This window comes from Crinia signifera, chromosome 5, assembly GCF_055691185.1.
Source record: "Crinia signifera chromosome 5, ASM5569118v1, whole genome shotgun sequence".
Taxonomy (NCBI): domain Eukaryota; kingdom Metazoa; phylum Chordata; class Amphibia; order Anura; family Myobatrachidae; genus Crinia; species Crinia signifera.
Window position 1 is genome coordinate 53,001,657 of NC_139221.1, and position 18,317 is coordinate 53,019,973.

At 44.0% G+C, this 18,317-nt stretch overlaps 1 protein-coding gene across 2 annotated transcripts in view; it reads left to right on the forward strand.

The window, feature by feature from the left end:
- Positions 1 to 18,317, forward strand: part of C5H8orf34 (chromosome 5 C8orf34 homolog) — a 221,400-nt gene that overhangs the window by 194,536 nt on the left and 8,547 nt on the right. For both annotated transcript variants that reach the window (XM_083187222.1, XM_083187221.1), the window contains exons 12-13: positions 3,501 to 3,997; positions 12,261 to 12,354. In XM_083187222.1, the coding sequence (XP_083043348.1) occupies positions 3,501 to 3,997; positions 12,261 to 12,354 (591 nt within the window). The remainder of the gene's footprint in view (positions 1 to 3,500; positions 3,998 to 12,260; positions 12,355 to 18,317) is intronic.

The window sequence follows — 18,317 nt, forward strand, 5'->3', positions numbered from 1 at the left end:
TTCTGTTCAGACCAATGCTGTTATGTGCACTTAGCTTCTTCGTAATGCTCCGATTGTCTTCTCTTTCCAAGATTCCTGACATCTTTAATCCCAGGGCTGTTAAACTAGATTTCCAGACACATTTTAATAGTAGATCCAGTGCATGCGATCCACACTACCATTCCCCACTATGTCACTAAGGGCTGGTTACGACTGAAATTCCACACTTCTGACACGCGGGTGGGGGGCTTGTAATGCCTCAGGAACGCTCATCACTGCCTTGGAATGTGAGACGTTCCCTACAAGTCTGGCGGGTTTGCTATTAAAATATTTATTTGTGCAGACATTAAGATTATTTTTTATTTATCACCCGGCATGAGTCCTTGCTGGAGATCAATAAACTTCATTTTAAACCTTGGCGGGTTTTACAAAACACCAGAATTGCAATGAGCTGTCCTGCTCTTTCAAGCATTGCCGCTCTGGCAACTAAACGGACTAGATATTTTCTTTAGAGATTGTTTTCCATTAGGTTGGATACAAAATTGTTGCTCCTCTCTATCTCCTTTGTTGAGTATGGAAGATAGAAGCACGGAAGAGCAACTCTGTCCAAAATCCACTGTCACTTGCTTCTATTGGCTGCCTCGCCTGGTCTTGAACAATTAGGCAGGTTTATGGCCAAATCACGCACATAGGGATAGTTTGAGTAGTCTAGTCACGTTAGCATTTGTCACCTGGCACGCTGAGCCCATTGTAGTGATATGCTCTGCAGTTGTAATTCTTTTATTCATTCCTTTGATGGAAAAAGTCATATACATGGTATGGCTGCATGCTTTCAGATAGCATCATGCAATGGAGAGTCAGGCAAAATACACAGTATAAATTACTGGGTAGCGACAGGATAGACACTTTCTCATCACTGACCATTCTGTCAATTACATACATAAGTAATTGTCGGCTATCCTGTATTGTAATGTGCAGTAATATGTATAAAATGGGACCATACATGCATTACACAGAAATATGCTTTCATCACCTCCCCTACTTTGCCATACCAATAGATCACCCTGCCCCAAAATCCACCCGTGTCATTGACCCTCCCCCTAATGCAAGATGCAATAATCTGAGGGACTGATCAACAGGTCTAAAGCTGATCCCTGTCCTCACTACTTAATGGCCATGAAGCTGGTTGCATCCCATGCGTAATGCAGTTAAGTGGTAAAGCCCTCCATCTCTCACTTTGCGCATGCAGGAGCAATAGAGGGTACATGTTTCCTAGCACAGCGCCCACTAATCTATTTGCTTAGTGGGCTATTCTGCGTAGGGAAATCACATTGTATTGCATCACATGGGCCATTTTATTGCCGTGCGATGCAATGATATTTTCCTATGTAATTTATTCACTGCTCTCTTAGCCCCAGGGGATCGCATCACACCTCCCGCAAAATTGCATGCGATCGCATGCGATTTTATAGGTTGTGCGATGCCACTACATTAGCTATACAATAATATGATTGTATGTCATACAAAGATGTTTTACGCACACCCCCCACTATCCACGCCACGCATCGGGCTCGGTGGCTCGCTGCGCTCGTCACACAATATAAAATCAACTCCACGCCGACGTGGATAGTGGGGGTTTAAAAAACCATCGGAGTACGCATTCTGCCGCCGCTCGCCACGCTTCGGGGTGGCGTGAATAGTGGGGGGTGGGTAAAACATCATTGTATGTCATACAATGATATTATTGTATAGCTAATGTAATGGCATCGCACACCCTATAAAATCGCATGCGATCGCCTGCGATTTTGCGGGAGGTGCGATGCGATCCCCTGGGGCATACAGAGCAGTGAATAAATTACATGAAAAAATCGCATCGCATCGCACGGCACTAAAATGGCTCATGTGATGGGAAGCGATGCGATTTCTCTACGTTTGCGTACGTAGAAAATCTGGGCGCCGTGCTAGGAAACAAGTACCCAATAGAGCACTAATGTGGAATATTACATATAGTAAAGGCTTGGAGAGGGGCATTCTTTAGCTAAATGTGAATGATTTTATCTTTGCCTCCAACCTGGAGGATTATGTACTAGCATTGCCACCTTGATCTTTAACCCTGTGAGTGCCAAGTAAATTTGTCAAAATAGGGGTTATGATTGCAAATTTTTATTTTTATTAATTCATCATAATGACCTGTAATGTTTACCTTATATAGGAAATATAGGATGAAATGTAATAGGGTGAGAAAATCAGAAAGTGATAGATTTGATAAGAAATCTTGGTACTTGTGTATTATCACGGCGCCCGCGAAATCGTCCAAAAATCGCATGCAAAATCGGATGCGATTTAGCGGCCTATTTTTGGCCGATTTTCCACTATATTTGGCCGATTTGCATGCTATTCCATCCTTGCACATCTCCACTATCCAAGTTAGCCCGAAGCGTGGCGAGGGCAGCGTGCCCCACGGGGGGACGCGGGACGCGTCCTCCCGACCTGTTTATACACCCACTATCCACGTCTGTGTAGCGTTGATTTTGTAAAGCATGGGGAGTGCAGCGCGCCACCAAGCCCTAAGTGTGGCGAGCACAGTGTATGCGATATCATATGCGATTTAGATTAAATCGGGCACCATGATAATACACAAGTATTGAAATCTCTAGCATTTACACAGCAAAATCAAACTGGATTTGCAGTGTAAATGATTACCGCTTTAAACAAACTGGAGATTTCTTACCAAATCTCTCACTTTCTGATTATTTTATTCTATTACACCCATAATCTTTTTTTCACACAACATTTTTTATTTTAATTTATATAATAAATGTGAGCGACGCTGGCCTTTTTAGCGTATATTTTGCGAATCTCTCACAGAGATGTTGGCACTGAAAGGTAATAATGTCTAAGTATTTTAAAGATAACAAAATGCTGCCTCAAATCAGGTAAGTTTGGGGGGAGTCGGCTCTCTAGGAACCAAACCTGCTCATCTCTAATATATATATGTATGTCTGATTTTAATTCCTAACTTATTTTCTTTCTTAATCTGAATCTTGACACAGCTCAAATAATTGTACTATTTTATAATTGGATTAACAGAAACATTATTGAAACATGGTCATAGATGTCTTGGTGTACAAGATTATAACAAGCTGCTAATGGAGAAGGTCTCTAATTGCCCGGTTTGTGTGATTGTAAAGTCTATTGGCTTGGCAACAATTGTGTGGAAAATATCTTTCGAATTATATCCAAGTGTTGTATTGTTTATTGTCATATGATGTCAATTAATACAGACTGCTGTTATAGACTACATTTATGCCTTTTTGCCTTTGTAAAGTCAGAGCCACCAGAAAGTTCATCTTTAACCAGCCTCAGAGGCTGGTGGCACGGACTACAAAGTCTTGCTCTGTGGGAAATGCAGCCTTTAAAATGTGACACATAAGGAATACAAATGCATAAATAGTAAACTTCTTAGAGTAGATTTCAAAGGATATTCATTGCATCTATAAAAATGTATTTTGGTGTTGCAGATATTGAAAAAGACTTGGCACTTATGGCAGAAGCAAGTATGTCACGGAGTCCAGGAAACCAACTTGGAGCTGGAACAGTTGCAAGTGATCATCAAGGAACTTATCATGTATCAAATGTACAGAACACAAAACCACAAGTGCCAAATCAAACCACAGCAAACTTACAGCTTCACCTTATAGGGAGCAAATCGCCTCCTCAACCGAACAGCAGAACACATGGTTCAAACCCAGCAAACAGTAGGCCACAGACTCCAAACTCACAGACGGGTAAACTTCAGACACCTGTAACCCCACTGGGCAGACCTGTAACTCCAAACAGTATGTCGTCCCGACCCCTCACCCCAAGTCATCAGGGAAATAAAGATGGAATCGCACCTGGACAAAGGAGTAGATCAGTAACTGTTAAAAGTCAAATTGGATTGGGTTCCGGAACGCTGTCTATAGCCCCTGCTCAGATTGCAGCAGACACTCACTTCCAGCGACACAGTGTCACAGAGGTAAGTCAAGTAACTGATGGAAAGTCAAAGGTTTACCACTGTATAATAGACTAGTTTAAAGCTTGCAAAATGATGACTTCTGCAATGTACTTTGAGCTGTGATTTTTAGCCTTCCCCCAGCCCCTATCTGCTCCTAACTCCAATCTCGGTGTTCACATCTTCCTCTCTCCATATCCAGCACGTTTAAAACAGATACGTGTCCCTGCAAAAATCGCTTTCACTTTCTGTTATGACATCTTTTCGAACACAAAGCAGTACTTTGGTCTGTTGAGTGGCCTCTAGTGGTCACTGGTGGCACTACTCCTCATAGAGGTGAGGAGTAGTTAGATAGTTTGGCAGAGTGGCTGGATCACTACTGGTGTAATTGGAAGTTGGCCCTCACTTTGGAGGAGATGTATCAAACCTTCTAAAAAGAACAATTAATGAAGTTACCCTTAACCAATGAGCTTCTCGCCTTCATTTAACAAATAATTTCTATGAAATGATTGGTAGAATCTGATTTATTAATTTATTACTAAGGACAACTTCTCTGTTCTCTTTATAAAGTTTTAAACATCACCCCAAAGATTGATAATAGTCATGCTCCAAATCACTCCACCAACACCTCAAACAGTGGGGTAGCTATAGCACCGCAGCCCCCGTGGTCGCGGGGGGGCGCTGTGCATATGGGGGCGCCGGGGGGGCTGCGGTGCTATAGTAATCCCCCCGCCCCCCATCCCCCGCAGGCTTACCTGTCCGCGCGTCCCGGCTCCCCTCCTGGCTTTAATCAATGCTATGGAGACGGACCACGATAAAATGGCCGCCCCATAAAGCAGACTGTTCTCTGAAACTGTCTGCGGTATGGGGGCGGCCATTTTATCGTGGTCCGTCTGCATAGAATTAATTAAAGCCAGGAGGGGAGCCGGGACGCGCGGACAGGTAAGCATGCGGCAATGGGGGAGGGGGCACGGGGGGCACGGGCAGCCGGGGGGGAGAGGGGGCACCCCCCATTAACGTCGGGAGGGCGCCCCAAAAAAAGCTACGCCACTGACCTCAAATAATAATCTGACCGATGAGCTGTGATATTTCATCATGTATAGTACTGCTGCACTACCATTGTTATCTCAGGAACATAATTACATAAAAATCATAGTAGGTATTAGGCTGTTTAAGTGAATAAAGCAATAGAATCTGCTGCGCTATATAAGAAACTGTAAATAAATAAATAAAAGATATTTGGGGTCATTCAGATTTGATTGGAGTAGCTATTGCTGTTTCTTACATAGAAGCAGCAGCGAGAGCACTAATATGATAATGCAGCACCTAGCATGTACTATTGGACTGGCAGTGACACCATCACCCAGCTGCATGAACGATGGGGTCACGCAAGACTGTCCCAGACAACTGCTACCTACAGGTTAGGAAATCTCTGTCCTCTGATCCACAATGGCAGGTAGATAATCTTACAGCAAGGGTAAGGACAGGCCAGTGGAAATGGAGATATAAGTAGGTATATTAGGTACAGTATCAGTTATGTTAGGCCAAATCTGCATAAAAATATCTTAAGGAGACCTCAAAACTGTGTCTCTAAAGCTGCAGCATAAAGAGTTGCTTCAGAGTTGTAATGCTTTAACTTTGTGAACTAGTTCAAATTATGTTCCTGGTTTGCACAGTTCCTGGGTGATTTCTGAGATACCTGTTTCACCTCTCAAGAACTTAAATTGTATTTAAATGTGGAAGTTGTAAAACTAGGACTTATTTGAACAGAAACTCCATAAACCATTCCTATTACATTTCCCTGATGTATACATCTACAGTATCTGAAACAGGACTTAAAGTGGTCCTTGGGAGGTGGTGGAAATAATTTTCTCTGCCACCAACCCTCCACCCCATTATGCAGAGCCAATGCCATTGCTAGGGTTTTCAGCAATCCCCTGCAAACCTAAAATGTGTGCCCCACCTCCCATACTTTGTAATGATCTTAAAACAAAGAGGTGTTGTCACATACTATAACAGTATCCGAAATTCAAGCTACAGTATGCCACACAGTAGCTCAATCGTATTCACATTACACTGCATGTAGTGCACCTAATTCAGATTACAGCACACAGTAGTGCCCCTTACTCACATGATGACCCATGGTAGTGCCTCTTATTCAAGACCATAGTCTTCATTCTGCAGTGGGAATCCTGTTGGTCACTTTTCTTTTTGCCCTTGTAGGTCTTCTGTTCATGTATTAAATATCGCACATTGTGACCTTTGTAGCGCCCCAAAAAGGCTCTTGCAACCTTATATTATATTCATTTGTGACAATGCCCCTGTAACGAACCGGTGCGGGGTGGTACCTGTGTCTGGATCAGATGACGGCAGCAGCTTCCGATTTCTTCATGGCCCTTTGTCAGAGAGAGCCTGTGGCAGGGAAGGAGTCACCCCAGGAAAGGCCCACAAAAGAGCAACAACTTTTAGCAGTGACAAAGATTTATTGAAAGAAAACCCTTGGACCGGTCGCTGCAATATATTTATACACATATGCGAATATAAAGAAAAAGTTTAAACGGATAAGCATTCACTTTAAAGCAGTACATACTCAATGACCACTTTAGTATGTATCAACGGTAAAGCTGCAGCGGTCATAACAGACTTCACCAAAAAGACATTAAAGGAAGGACGGTTGCAAATATGACAACATCATAATGAATAATACGAAAGAGAAAAAGACATTTGCAAAGAAGAATAATATTAAGTCACTAAGACACTATACTGCACATATAACACGACTGTACCACAAAATGTCCACCGGGTGGCGCTACGCACCCTGTATACACTGATCTGTAGTCCCTGGTGTAAGCAAACAGTTATTAAACTTGAAGAAATGGTCCCGCGAAGGAAGATCCTCACAAGTAAAAAATTAGGGCCCTATACTAGTGTGCACACTAGAAAAAGATTAACGATTAACAGTCCTCACCCAAGAGGGACAGGCAAGTTCCCACATCCTGGGGTAACCTCCTGTACTACGGTAAAAGCAGGCTTCAGGAGTAACCTGCACATATGGAGAGCTTTCAGCAAAGGAAGTCTCTCAAGGGGCCCCCTTCTCTACAGGCCCTGTGGTCTCTGTAACATGAATAGCTAGCTGGTTCTGCGGTCGGGGTAATAGCCCTTACTGCCACGCATCACCACTAAGGCAGAAGGGTAACAGTGAGGATAGTGGTCCGGGGTGGGGTGCTGGCAGAGGGGGGGGGGCGTACAGACCTGCCGCTCACCTATTGGCTGTGGAGTAGCAGTGTCTTTGCCTGGCAGCATGGGGAGGCAGGGGGTTTCTGGCACTGTGGGCTGGTTCTCTGTCACTATGTGAGTGTGTGTGGGCAGAGTCAGAGGCTCTGATAGGCTATTAGCCTATGACTCCACCCAGCGTTATAGACACACTCACACATTGAGTGACAGATGTAGCCATATATATAAGAGATTAACTTCATATTGTTGCTATATAAAAGCAAGCAGCAGAACTGACACATGGCCTGTGTACAGGTTTTTTTTTAGAAATGCATTTTGCATTTACTAGAACTGGAACAGCTTATCATGGAAAATTTGATATAGTCATCCTGCCAATGTTACTGGCTCTGATGAATAAAAAAAACAATAACAACTTATCTATTGTGTAGATTGCCTTGAAGATTATGTTTCCCCCTTTCCCTAGTTAGTGACCTGTTGACGAACCACAACCGTGCGTCCTACAGCTTTGTCCATATTGTAACAATTATTCAGTACATGGAGTATAAAAAAGTAAAGTGGTCAACGATATCTTCATGACCATCTAACACTAAGGAGCTGATTGCAACTTGCCACAGGAAGTGTTTGATGTTTCGATTTGCATAAAAATGGAGAGATCACGTTAGCTAGTGGTTGGAAAGCTGGAATCCATGGATAAACGCCAACACGCCTTCTAGCCGAGATAAAATAAATTTCATTATTTTTTTTAAAGCATTCAGTATGCCAAGATCTCGATTAAAGATTAGGTAGAACACACACATGCAACTTTACACTAGAGAGAGATATTGTGCAAGCGGTTCACTATGAGATATTACCTGTCTGAGTCCCGTCCTTTTATTTATCAGTCAGTGACCTTAAACTGTAAAGTACATTGTTCTACAGGAAGAGGGGGGTGTCATATGATACAGGTAGTGCAGTAAGCGTAATAACGCAGGGGTAGATGCAGTGGCTTAACAATAGCGCCGCAGACCCCGCGACGGAGGGGAGGGGCTGGCCCGGTGCCGGAGGTCTGCGGGAGCTATTGCTACGCTGCTGTCTGCCGCCGCATCTGCTGTGCCGGGAGTGGACATGCAGCTTTACTTACCTGGTCCGGCCCTCCTCCTGGCTGGCACCTTTTGAAAAATATCCCTTACAAAATGGCCACCCCCTCGAAGCAGACCGTTTTTGAGGATGCTAGAGGAGGCTGTGGCCTCCTCTAGTATCCTTAAAAATGGTCTGCTGTTAGGGGGCGGCCATTTTGTGGGGACATTTTCACCGGGACCAGGCTTGAAATCCCTGCCAGATGCTTTGTCTTTAACTGCGAAATGGTCCCGGCAGGGGGCCTGCATGATATATTTTTACGCCACAGGGTAGATGTATGAAGCAGTTATGAGGGAGAAGTGAAAAAAGTGCCTGCTAAATCATTTCCTAACTGTCCCTTTTTAAACCCAGTATTTTAATAGAAAAGGAACCACAGGCAGGGCCAAAGCTGCTGTACAGGGAGTGTGTAAATCTCCCAAAAACATATGTTACAGCGATAGGTTTATACTGAAAGAGTATACACTACCACAAATGATTTTTTTATGTACATTTAATAAAGCATAATAAAATTTACAATTTAATGAGAATTCTCATAATACAATGAATAAATATTGAGTAAAAAAACAATGTTGTGAACAAAGGGTATATTGTTGTGGGCTCCACAAAGATATTGCACCAGCATATATAGTTACCAGTAGTACTGGAGGGTAATCGGGGGTCTCCTTGCTAATATTGCTGCATGAATTGTCCAATCCGGATAATTTCCCAGTGGGTCCAGGTGATTCAGAGCAAAATCACATGAGGCAGTCCTTTTGGTATGTGCATACCTTGCATGACACTGCTTGTAGCTGCTGAACAATTGGAAAAGGGGTCCTGGAGGTAAACAGAAGACTGGTCCGGAATAAAGTGCAAATTGTGGTGTAGTCTGATGTGCAAAGGAGCAATTTGGGGTGCGGTGGAGATGGTGCTCAACGCGTTTCAACGCTAACTCACGTCTTCATCAGGAGCTGGGGTAAAGACGTGAGTTAGCGTTGAAACGCGTTGAGCACCATCTCCACCGTACCCCAAATTGCTCCTTTGCACCTTTGCTCCTAGTTTGATGGTCAGCAACCATCAAATGATTTCTCCTCTGTTCTGCCGGAGGGGATGTATTTACTTAATCTATTCATCTTTATACTTATTGTTGCTTTAAACATTATCACATTATTCATATGCAACAGCAGCAGTGAGCTACATGTGAGCAGCAACTGTGTCGGCTTGCTACTGCCCAGTGTGTTCTATCACTGCTGTCCTATAGATTGTAAGCTTGTGAGCAGGGCCCTCCTACCTCTATGTTGGTTTGCTACTGCCCAGTTTGTTCTATCACTGCTGTCCTATAGATTGTAAGCTTGCGAGCAGGGCCCTCCTACCTCTATGTCGGCTTGTTACTGCCCAGTTTGTTCTATCACTGTTGTTTCCTACTATAAAGCACAACAGAATTTGCTGCACTTTATAAGAAATAAGAATAACAACAATACCAATTAATAAGTAACCTCTAGCATAAGCACCCAGTAATGTGGCAGAATTAGTTGTAATACCAAGTTATGTTCCATTAGCAATGTAGTAGTAGTGTGTAATATCCCAATAAGGTTGGTAATAGTAGTGTCCAGTCATATGTCAACAATAAAACTAGTTCTTAATAAAAACACAGAGGTGGATTTACACCTCATTGGGCCCTAGGCAAGATACCAGTATATTGCTGCTGATGGTAACCATTATCGATAGAGTATCTTGGCGCGTGCACAGTCTACCGATAATGGTCACCTGCTGAACATCGGCATTGTATACAAATCTGCATCATATGACTTTTGGAAGTAGGCTTACTACCTGTGTCACATTTAAGGTAACCTGGTAAGTGCCCACATACAGTGGCTGAAACCATTTGGTGTATCCAAACATTATTTATCCTATTAAACAACATCAAAAGGAACTTTGAGAGTGTGGAACGGTCCATGTGATGTCATGACAACATGCTGTGGCCATGCAATGCTCCTCTGGGAACATTTTGGGTGGCCAGGATATCTTTAGATAGGTGCCTAGGTTGCCTTGTGGAAAATCCACCACTGGATCCTCTAGTAGTAGTACCAAGTAGTGACCCAGTTGTAGTGGTGTCTAGTAATTTGCCAGTAAAATGAAAGGTTCCCAGTAATGAGCCGATAGTATCAATAGTGCCCAAGAATGTGCCAGTAATATAACAGCAGTAGTAGTATTGAGTCACCAGGATTATGGTATCCACACTCACCCCACAGATTTTGGTACTTGTGTATTATCTGGGCGCCCGATTTTTTCATCGCACGTTAAAAAATCGCGTCGCATCGCATACAATCATATCGCATGCGATGCGACGCGAGAGGACCCGATTTTTATTCGCACAGGCACCCAGATGCCTGATCCTTATGTTAAACGCCCCCCCAGACCCGATTTTTGATTGGATACCCACCCTGATGGGTGATTACTATGTTAAATGGCCCCCATTGTTAACGCCACCCCACTATCAACGCCAACCCGAAGCGTGGCGAGCGCAGCGAGCCCGCGAGGGGCGGCAGTACGCGTCCTCCGACCTTTTCATACCCCCACTATCCACGTCGGCGTGGAGTTGATTTTATATAGTGTGGCGAGCCACCGAGCCCGAAGCGTGGCGAGCAGCCGCGGAATACATGTGAAGTAATACGCGTCCCCTCGCGGGGCTCGCTGCGCTCGCCACGCTTCCGGCTCGGTGGCTCGCTGCGCTCGCCACACTATATAAAATCGACTCCACACCGACGTGGATAGTGGGGGTATGAAAAGGTCGGAGGACGCGTACCGCCGTCCCTCGCGGGCTCACTGCGCTCGCCACGCTTCGGGTTGGCGTTGATACTGGGGTGGCGTTAACAACGGGGGGCGGGGGGGGCATTTCACATAGTAATCACCCATCAGGGTGGGTGTACAATTAAAAATCGGGTATGGTGGTGCATTTAACATTGTAATCAGGCATCAGGGTGCCTGTACAATGTATTATCGGGTATAATCGCGTCGCATCGCATGCCACTAGTTAAGGCATGCGATGCGACGCAATATTAAAATTGTACACTATTTACCGGGAAAGGCACAAAATCGGGTCCAATTGCATCGCATGACTTAACTAGTGGCATGCGATGCGATATATCAGGTGCCCAAACAAGTACACAAGTACTCAGATTTTTCCTCATGTATTGAGTTTAGTGGGACAGCACCCAACTTAATAACCTGGGCCGACCAACCCGTCAATTTGACCTGGGTTATAAGAAGGGTTAAACTGAGGTGAAAATGCCAGACCCAGGTATGAGCCAAGTCAGACTGAGACCAAGATCCCATGTCCGACCCGTTGTGAAAACGGTATAAGTCTTTAAAAGCGGAGTCTTACTATGTAAAAGTGAATTGATACATGTATTTGTACAGTCAGTGTAAGGTGTTACACCACATGCACACAGGTGTTTGCACAAGCATCCAGTGTAATATATAAGGGGTAAGTGCACACTGAGAACGAAATCTAATATAAATATATATAATACTTTGTGCCAATATCAACAATCTTCAGACACCTTTGTAGACTTCAAATGAACCTGTCATGGAAATTCTAGCATTAGACTTTGGTAACAGAAAGATTCTTTATTTCATCATTAATAAAATCAAAACAGAATCCAGCTTGGGGAACGTGGGGTGTTTTGGCAAGTCTGTGCCCATTCTCAAGCACACGGAGGTGGCATGCTGACTTTTCATTACCCACCTGCAAAATTCTATTCACTTCATTTATTTGGGAATATTAAGTCACAACACACGGAATAGCTGTAAAAACATACGGATATGTATTTGCAGAGTAACTTTATCACTGATGTTTTATATGTAAACATTCATAGTTTCTGCTTCAATAAGTTTTGACACAGATTTTAAAAATGACAGATGTTTATATGAATAAACATTATTCACGTTCCTTTGTTAGGAGGAATCTTATGAACAACTCCAGGGTTCTCGTCAGCCCTGGATACTCCCAAGTGACACGGACAGTGAAGGCGTGGAGACAGAAAAGGAGAAACGTAAGTCTCCGCTTCAGAATGAGAAAATGAGATGTTCTGATGTTGTTATAATGCATTCCTTTAGTGACTTCCCTCAGCAATGTTCACATTTAGGAAACACTAACAGATTTTTACTGCAAACAGCAGGCATTTTGAACAAAATAACTGAGGATTACAGTAGTTATAGATGTTAAATAGTAGGTTAGCGTACATGTCTTCTACCAGGGGTTAAAGTGAGGGGGAACTGGGTGGAAATGAGTCCCACCACCTCTAATGGTGAGGTGGAACATTTTAACCTCCACATTGGCCCTGCACAGTAATTCTCACAGAAATGCATTCTAGTTTGCAGGGGGGTGCCAAAAACCCTACCACTGGCCCTGTCTCTGCCTAATGGGGGAGGGGAGGGGGGAATTAGGTGGCATAGAGAAATGAGTTCCCCCACCTCTGCATGACCACTTTAAGCCCTGTCTTCTACTGTATGTTTTCCACGCCGAGATGTGATACTTCATGTCACACGTCTTCATACCTCCCAACAGTCCCGATTTTATCGGCACAGTCCCGATTGTCAGGGCCTGTCCCGATGTCCCACCCGTGGGCGGCAGTGTCCCGCGGTGTGGGGGGGCTGTTGGGAGTCCCCCCTGTCAGCTGCTAAGCAGCGGGGAATAAACGCTGTGCGCATGCGCACAGCGTCTATTCCCGCAGCCAGGGGGCTGGGGGCATGGCTAGAGGCTCACAGAGCCTCTGGGTCATGCCCCATAGCGTCAAAATGGGGGCGTGGCCTCGCGGAAGAGCAGCTAGTATAGGCCACGCCCCCAAATTAGCCCCCCGCGCCCCCCCCCGAAAATCCCGCCTGCTCAACTTCCAAAGTTGGGAGGTATGCGTCTTCACAGTGCAGTTGCCCTTCTTAATCCTCCTCCCTTCGCTATACCACTGACACATTCTCCCCAGCTCACTCTTTACCCCTTTTTCTCTCTTTTTATACCCCCAAAACTTTCTCCTCACATCTCTTTTCCCTTCTGCTGTCTCTTTATATCCATTCCCCCACTCTTTGTGACCATAGTGCGAAGAGTTCAAATAAACTGTCATTACATTTCAATAGGATGACATCATTTTTATCAGCAATTAATTTTACTATATAGATGATAGCATTTCACTGATTGTGGGGCAGATTTATTGGTAGTTTATCACCGCCAATCAGCTCCTAACTATCAAATTACAGGCTGGGTTTGGAAAAATGACAGAAGTTAATTGGCCGGTGATAAAGTAGCCACATTATCACTTTACCAGGCTTAATAAATCTCTGCCTCTGGGCGGGATGTATTAATATACATTGCCGCCCCTCGCCTGCCAGCCGCCGCCATGCTACTGCATATGTACTAACATATGCGGCTAGCATTGGGTTGCGGTGACGGAGACCCCCGCGATACCTGTAAAGTGGTGTGATGGGGTCTCCGTCACATCCCGGCAGCTGTCAGTGTCCCCGGCGTCTCCTCCTCCCCCCTGCAGCCAGATGTCCTCCCGGATGTGACACCTGCTGGGGGAGGAGGAGATCAATGGAGGACGGGAGGGGGCGCGCGGACAGCGGGCGGCGATAGAAGCCCATAGGCTTCTATAGGGTATCGCCACCCAGAGGGTGGCTATACCCAGCCAGGCGGACATGGGGCGGACGGGTAATCGTACATAGGAAAATGCGGTAAAACCCCCATTTTACCGCATTTTCCCGTTAGTACATCCCGCCCTCTGAGAGAGAGAGAGAGAGATAGGCAGAAATTGGAAATCAGGGTCCAGAGCTGTCTTATTGCTGCTTAAGAAATGCTGGGTGCGTACTCTAGATAGGGATAGAGAAACTCATACAGTACTTCTAAAGAGCTGGGAAAAACATGTAGTCATCCTTTTAGATGCTTGCTCTGTGCATGTACAGTTAAAGGTGACCTTCATGTCCTTGGAGGCAATTGTATCTACACAGCACAACCATTATAGCTAAAGGCAAAGAAAGTACAAAAATCTCATAGGAGTCATGACAATAGAGTTCTGTGAACTGAGTCTGTGCAGCATGTCTACTTCTCATGTCTGATTTACAATGCCTGACCTGGCAACATAAAGTGCTTTAATATAGACGGTGTTATGGTATACCTTTACTTTGCCAGAAATGTCAATTTCTCCCGATCGTCAAGAAAATCCTAAACATTTTAATACCATTATTTATCTGATTAATATTTATGATAAAATAGATATTCACATTCTGTTTTAGATGTATGGCAAACAATAATTACATGTTTTATTATCTAGAACAGGTAATATAGTTGCGGGACTTATTGTTTATTCTGTAGACAGAGAAGTAATATGGGGTAATGTTAGTATGTTTAGTTACAATGGGATTTGCTCAGGGCGTAAAGTGGTCCTGGTAAGGTAGTGTAACCCATTTCACCTCACATCACATATGCCGCACCAAAAAGGGAAGCCACTGGGACCTGGGGAAGGGGGAGGTGACTGCAGTGCATCAGCTCTGTCAGCACCTGCTGTCAAAAGTGGTAGATCATGCTTGTTGGAATTATGGGGTGGAGGTGGAACTAGTTCTACACTCCATTACATGTGGTGGAACTCCGTTCCACCCCATTCCATCTCACTTTAACCCCTGTATTTGCTCCATTGTTAAACTAACTTCACTGCACCCAATGCAAGCGTGATACTTAGGTATGGCCTGTCCCCCTTCCCCCCCCTACTGATGCCACTGAAGTCCAATGTTTTACCACTTTTTGCAAGCTCATTTGGGTGATAAGGCCCACAGTGTACAGATGAAGCACCTCTCATGCAGCGCCGGGAATCACCAGATTTCCCCCGCTGGCTACATCTGACTCGGACACGCGAGCGTCTCATGCGCACGCGCGTCCCATTCACTCGGTGGCGGCGAGCGGAAATCCTGCCCGTCTCCAGTTCAAGGAGACGGGCAGGGTTAGTGGGGGGAGGGTTTTGGGCAGCAACTGTGGAGCGGCGGGGAGGCGGCAGAGATCTCCGTCGGAAGGGGACACGCAAGCATCTCCTGCTTGCACGCCCCCTTCCGGGGGCTGGCGGTTGGCAATTCCATTGCCAGCCCCCAGCAATATGAGTTGTGTTACATCTGTAGTTCAGCTGGTGTTCACAGTTCTTTCCAGTGATCATATACAAGTACAACAGGGGACACAATCTTCTTACTTGGGAGCAGCCCTCTTTTATCATCCTTTTGGGTCCTTTGATCTAGAACTGCCCCCAAGGAGGATGCTTAGATTACAAAGGCTTTCTTGCTTGAAAACCATGTACATTTATAAAATATTGATTCCATTTTTTCAAACATCATTTTGCAACACAATCATTGGAATGTTGCAAAATTGCTGCTTTTTTACACCCTCCCCAGAGGCTGGACCTCTCTGCCGCAACCGTGTATACACAGGGAAGGTGGTAAATGTTTCATTTATATTAGCTTGTCCAGCTGATAATCAATACAGCTGATCAGCAGTGATCAGCTGTAAGGAAGACACTAAGGAAGGGAACCAAAAAGCACATGGGATTGGAGGTCTCTCTGAGAGAGGCATCAGTGTAAGATCATCATCCAGCAGCCACCCAGTGGGCTATCGTTGAGACTACAAGCGGTTAGTTGGGAGCACCAATATTTTATGTTCCTTGATCGCGGTGACTGGAGCCGCCAACATTGGTACATTATCCACTACCCTTTTTCCTTGTCTGTATGTGACTGAATAAAATCCTTTAAACGTTTACATGCACTATCGAGCGCCCTTCTCATTTCTCCATATATATATATATATATATATATATATATATATATGATTGAAATGCTGGCACTCCCCTCTCAAAACGGTTTAACTTGCACGGGTGCAACGCTCGTGGGGGAAATACATGTGGCATATAACGGTACTCAGTGGGTTCCCACTTTGAAAAAGGAGTAAAATCCGAAACGTCAGTGACTCTGTGTCCGCATCCCATTATTGCAAGTCCTACTGAGTGTAGTTATATGCCATATATATATATATATATGTAGAATGTCCGGCACTCCCCGCTCTCCAAAGGTGAACTGCCCGGGTGCCTTCCCAAGGCGGGTATACCACCAATACAATGCAGCAACAGATGGGCGTCACTCCGGGTCTCATGCAAAAGGTGATACTTTAATGTGTTAAAACGGTGTTGGTCCAGACGATGGGAGTAATCCCGAAATGGCGTTGACCGTTTTAACACAATAAAGTTTCACCTTTTTGCATGAGACCCGGAGTGACGCCCATCTGTTCCTGCACACACATATATATATATATATGTGTGTGTCCACAGAAAGTCTGCACCTATTGCCACTCAAGCCGTCACTGTGGTGCTCACTCTAATGGAGTAGATCCAATACACAACAGAAGTAAAGAAGAGAGCACTCACCGTTGAGATGAAAAATTATTTGAAGAGTTTAATGGTCATCAACATGCTTTATATCCATTAAACTCTTCAAATAATTTTTCATCTCAACGGTGAGTGCTCTCTTCTTTACTTCTGTTATATATATATATATATATATATGTATAATATAATAACGGCACTCCAAACGAAAAGATAAACTTGCTCCGGTGCCCTCGCAATAAGGGAACATATACAGCAACAGGCGCGGCACTCGGAATGAATAAGCTCCCACAACCGGGGTATGCTTGGCAACGTTTCAGTATTTATTTACTGTTTTCAAGCCCAATAACTAACTATATATATTTCTCTGCACTTTTAAAAATCTGTCCCACCTGTTGTGTAACACGGGTTTTACCCAGGTGCAAAATGTCCCTATGGTGTTATTATTGCTAATTGTGAATAAGCCCCTTTCTGTAACACCCCCTACCAGGTGATCTGTACCTCTGCTTTGCACTATCAACAGTCTGAATGATCACTGTCATCTTTGGAGTGTTTCCAATAGATCGTCCTTTGTACTGCGGTACGGGATGGAAGAGTGATCCAATACGTTTGCAGGTGGCATGTAAACACAGCAAATTACCACAAATCAGATATAATTATTTGGTAATAGCAACCACCTGGAATAACAATGTGTGTATTGTGGTCAGAGGAATAGTTCTGCGAATGTCAGCTTAGTACGTATTTTACAATGTTTTTCTGATAAGTAAGTCAGCTGGAATTCACTATAGACTTGTATTTAGAATGACCATACAACACTCTGTTTGTGATCCTGTATTCTGGGAGCCGGCTATTTAGAATTTACGAGATGCACATTGCGGGAAAATAAACATTGACCAGCACCTGTTTTCTGCCTTCCCGTACCACGACTTATAATGGAAATATTACAGACCTCATTATTTGCTGTGTAATAAAAACACTAACATGAAAGTCTGCAGCTGGAGAAATGGCGTCATCTTATAACATGTATATTTTAAGAAAGTAATGACGTGATTGCTTATATCAAGCTAACGAGAACCACTTTAACTTTAACTTTTCAGTATAGTTCACAGTTTATCAAAGTCAATATTGTACCTGGTCTGTTAAAACATTATAGGAACTGCACAGTCACGGAAACGTCTTGGAGATCTGCTGTGCCCTGGAAAAAGGATGATCTATTTCTGTAATTGGTTCATACATCATAGACAAGAGCATTGTTCCAAAAAAACAAAATTCCGCTTCTTCTATTATGAATACAAGTCACTTTGTTCAAGAATGTCATTAATACTGGTGACGCTGCTTGCCAGGCCAAGAAATCCATGCAACATTTTATCCACTGGTCCAGTATGCATACAAAGATTTGTTGTCCTCCAATAGTTGACACAATATATATTTTTTGGACATCCCTTCTTTCACAATGTACAATATATACAGTAGTCAATCACCTAAACAACAAAATTATTCTTTTACAGTGCCTTGTAAATATTTAATTTTTAGAGTAAGCAACAGAGCAAATGATAAACTATAGCAATATGTGTGGCTCTAAAATGAGCTCAAAAATATATTACTGTGTTTTC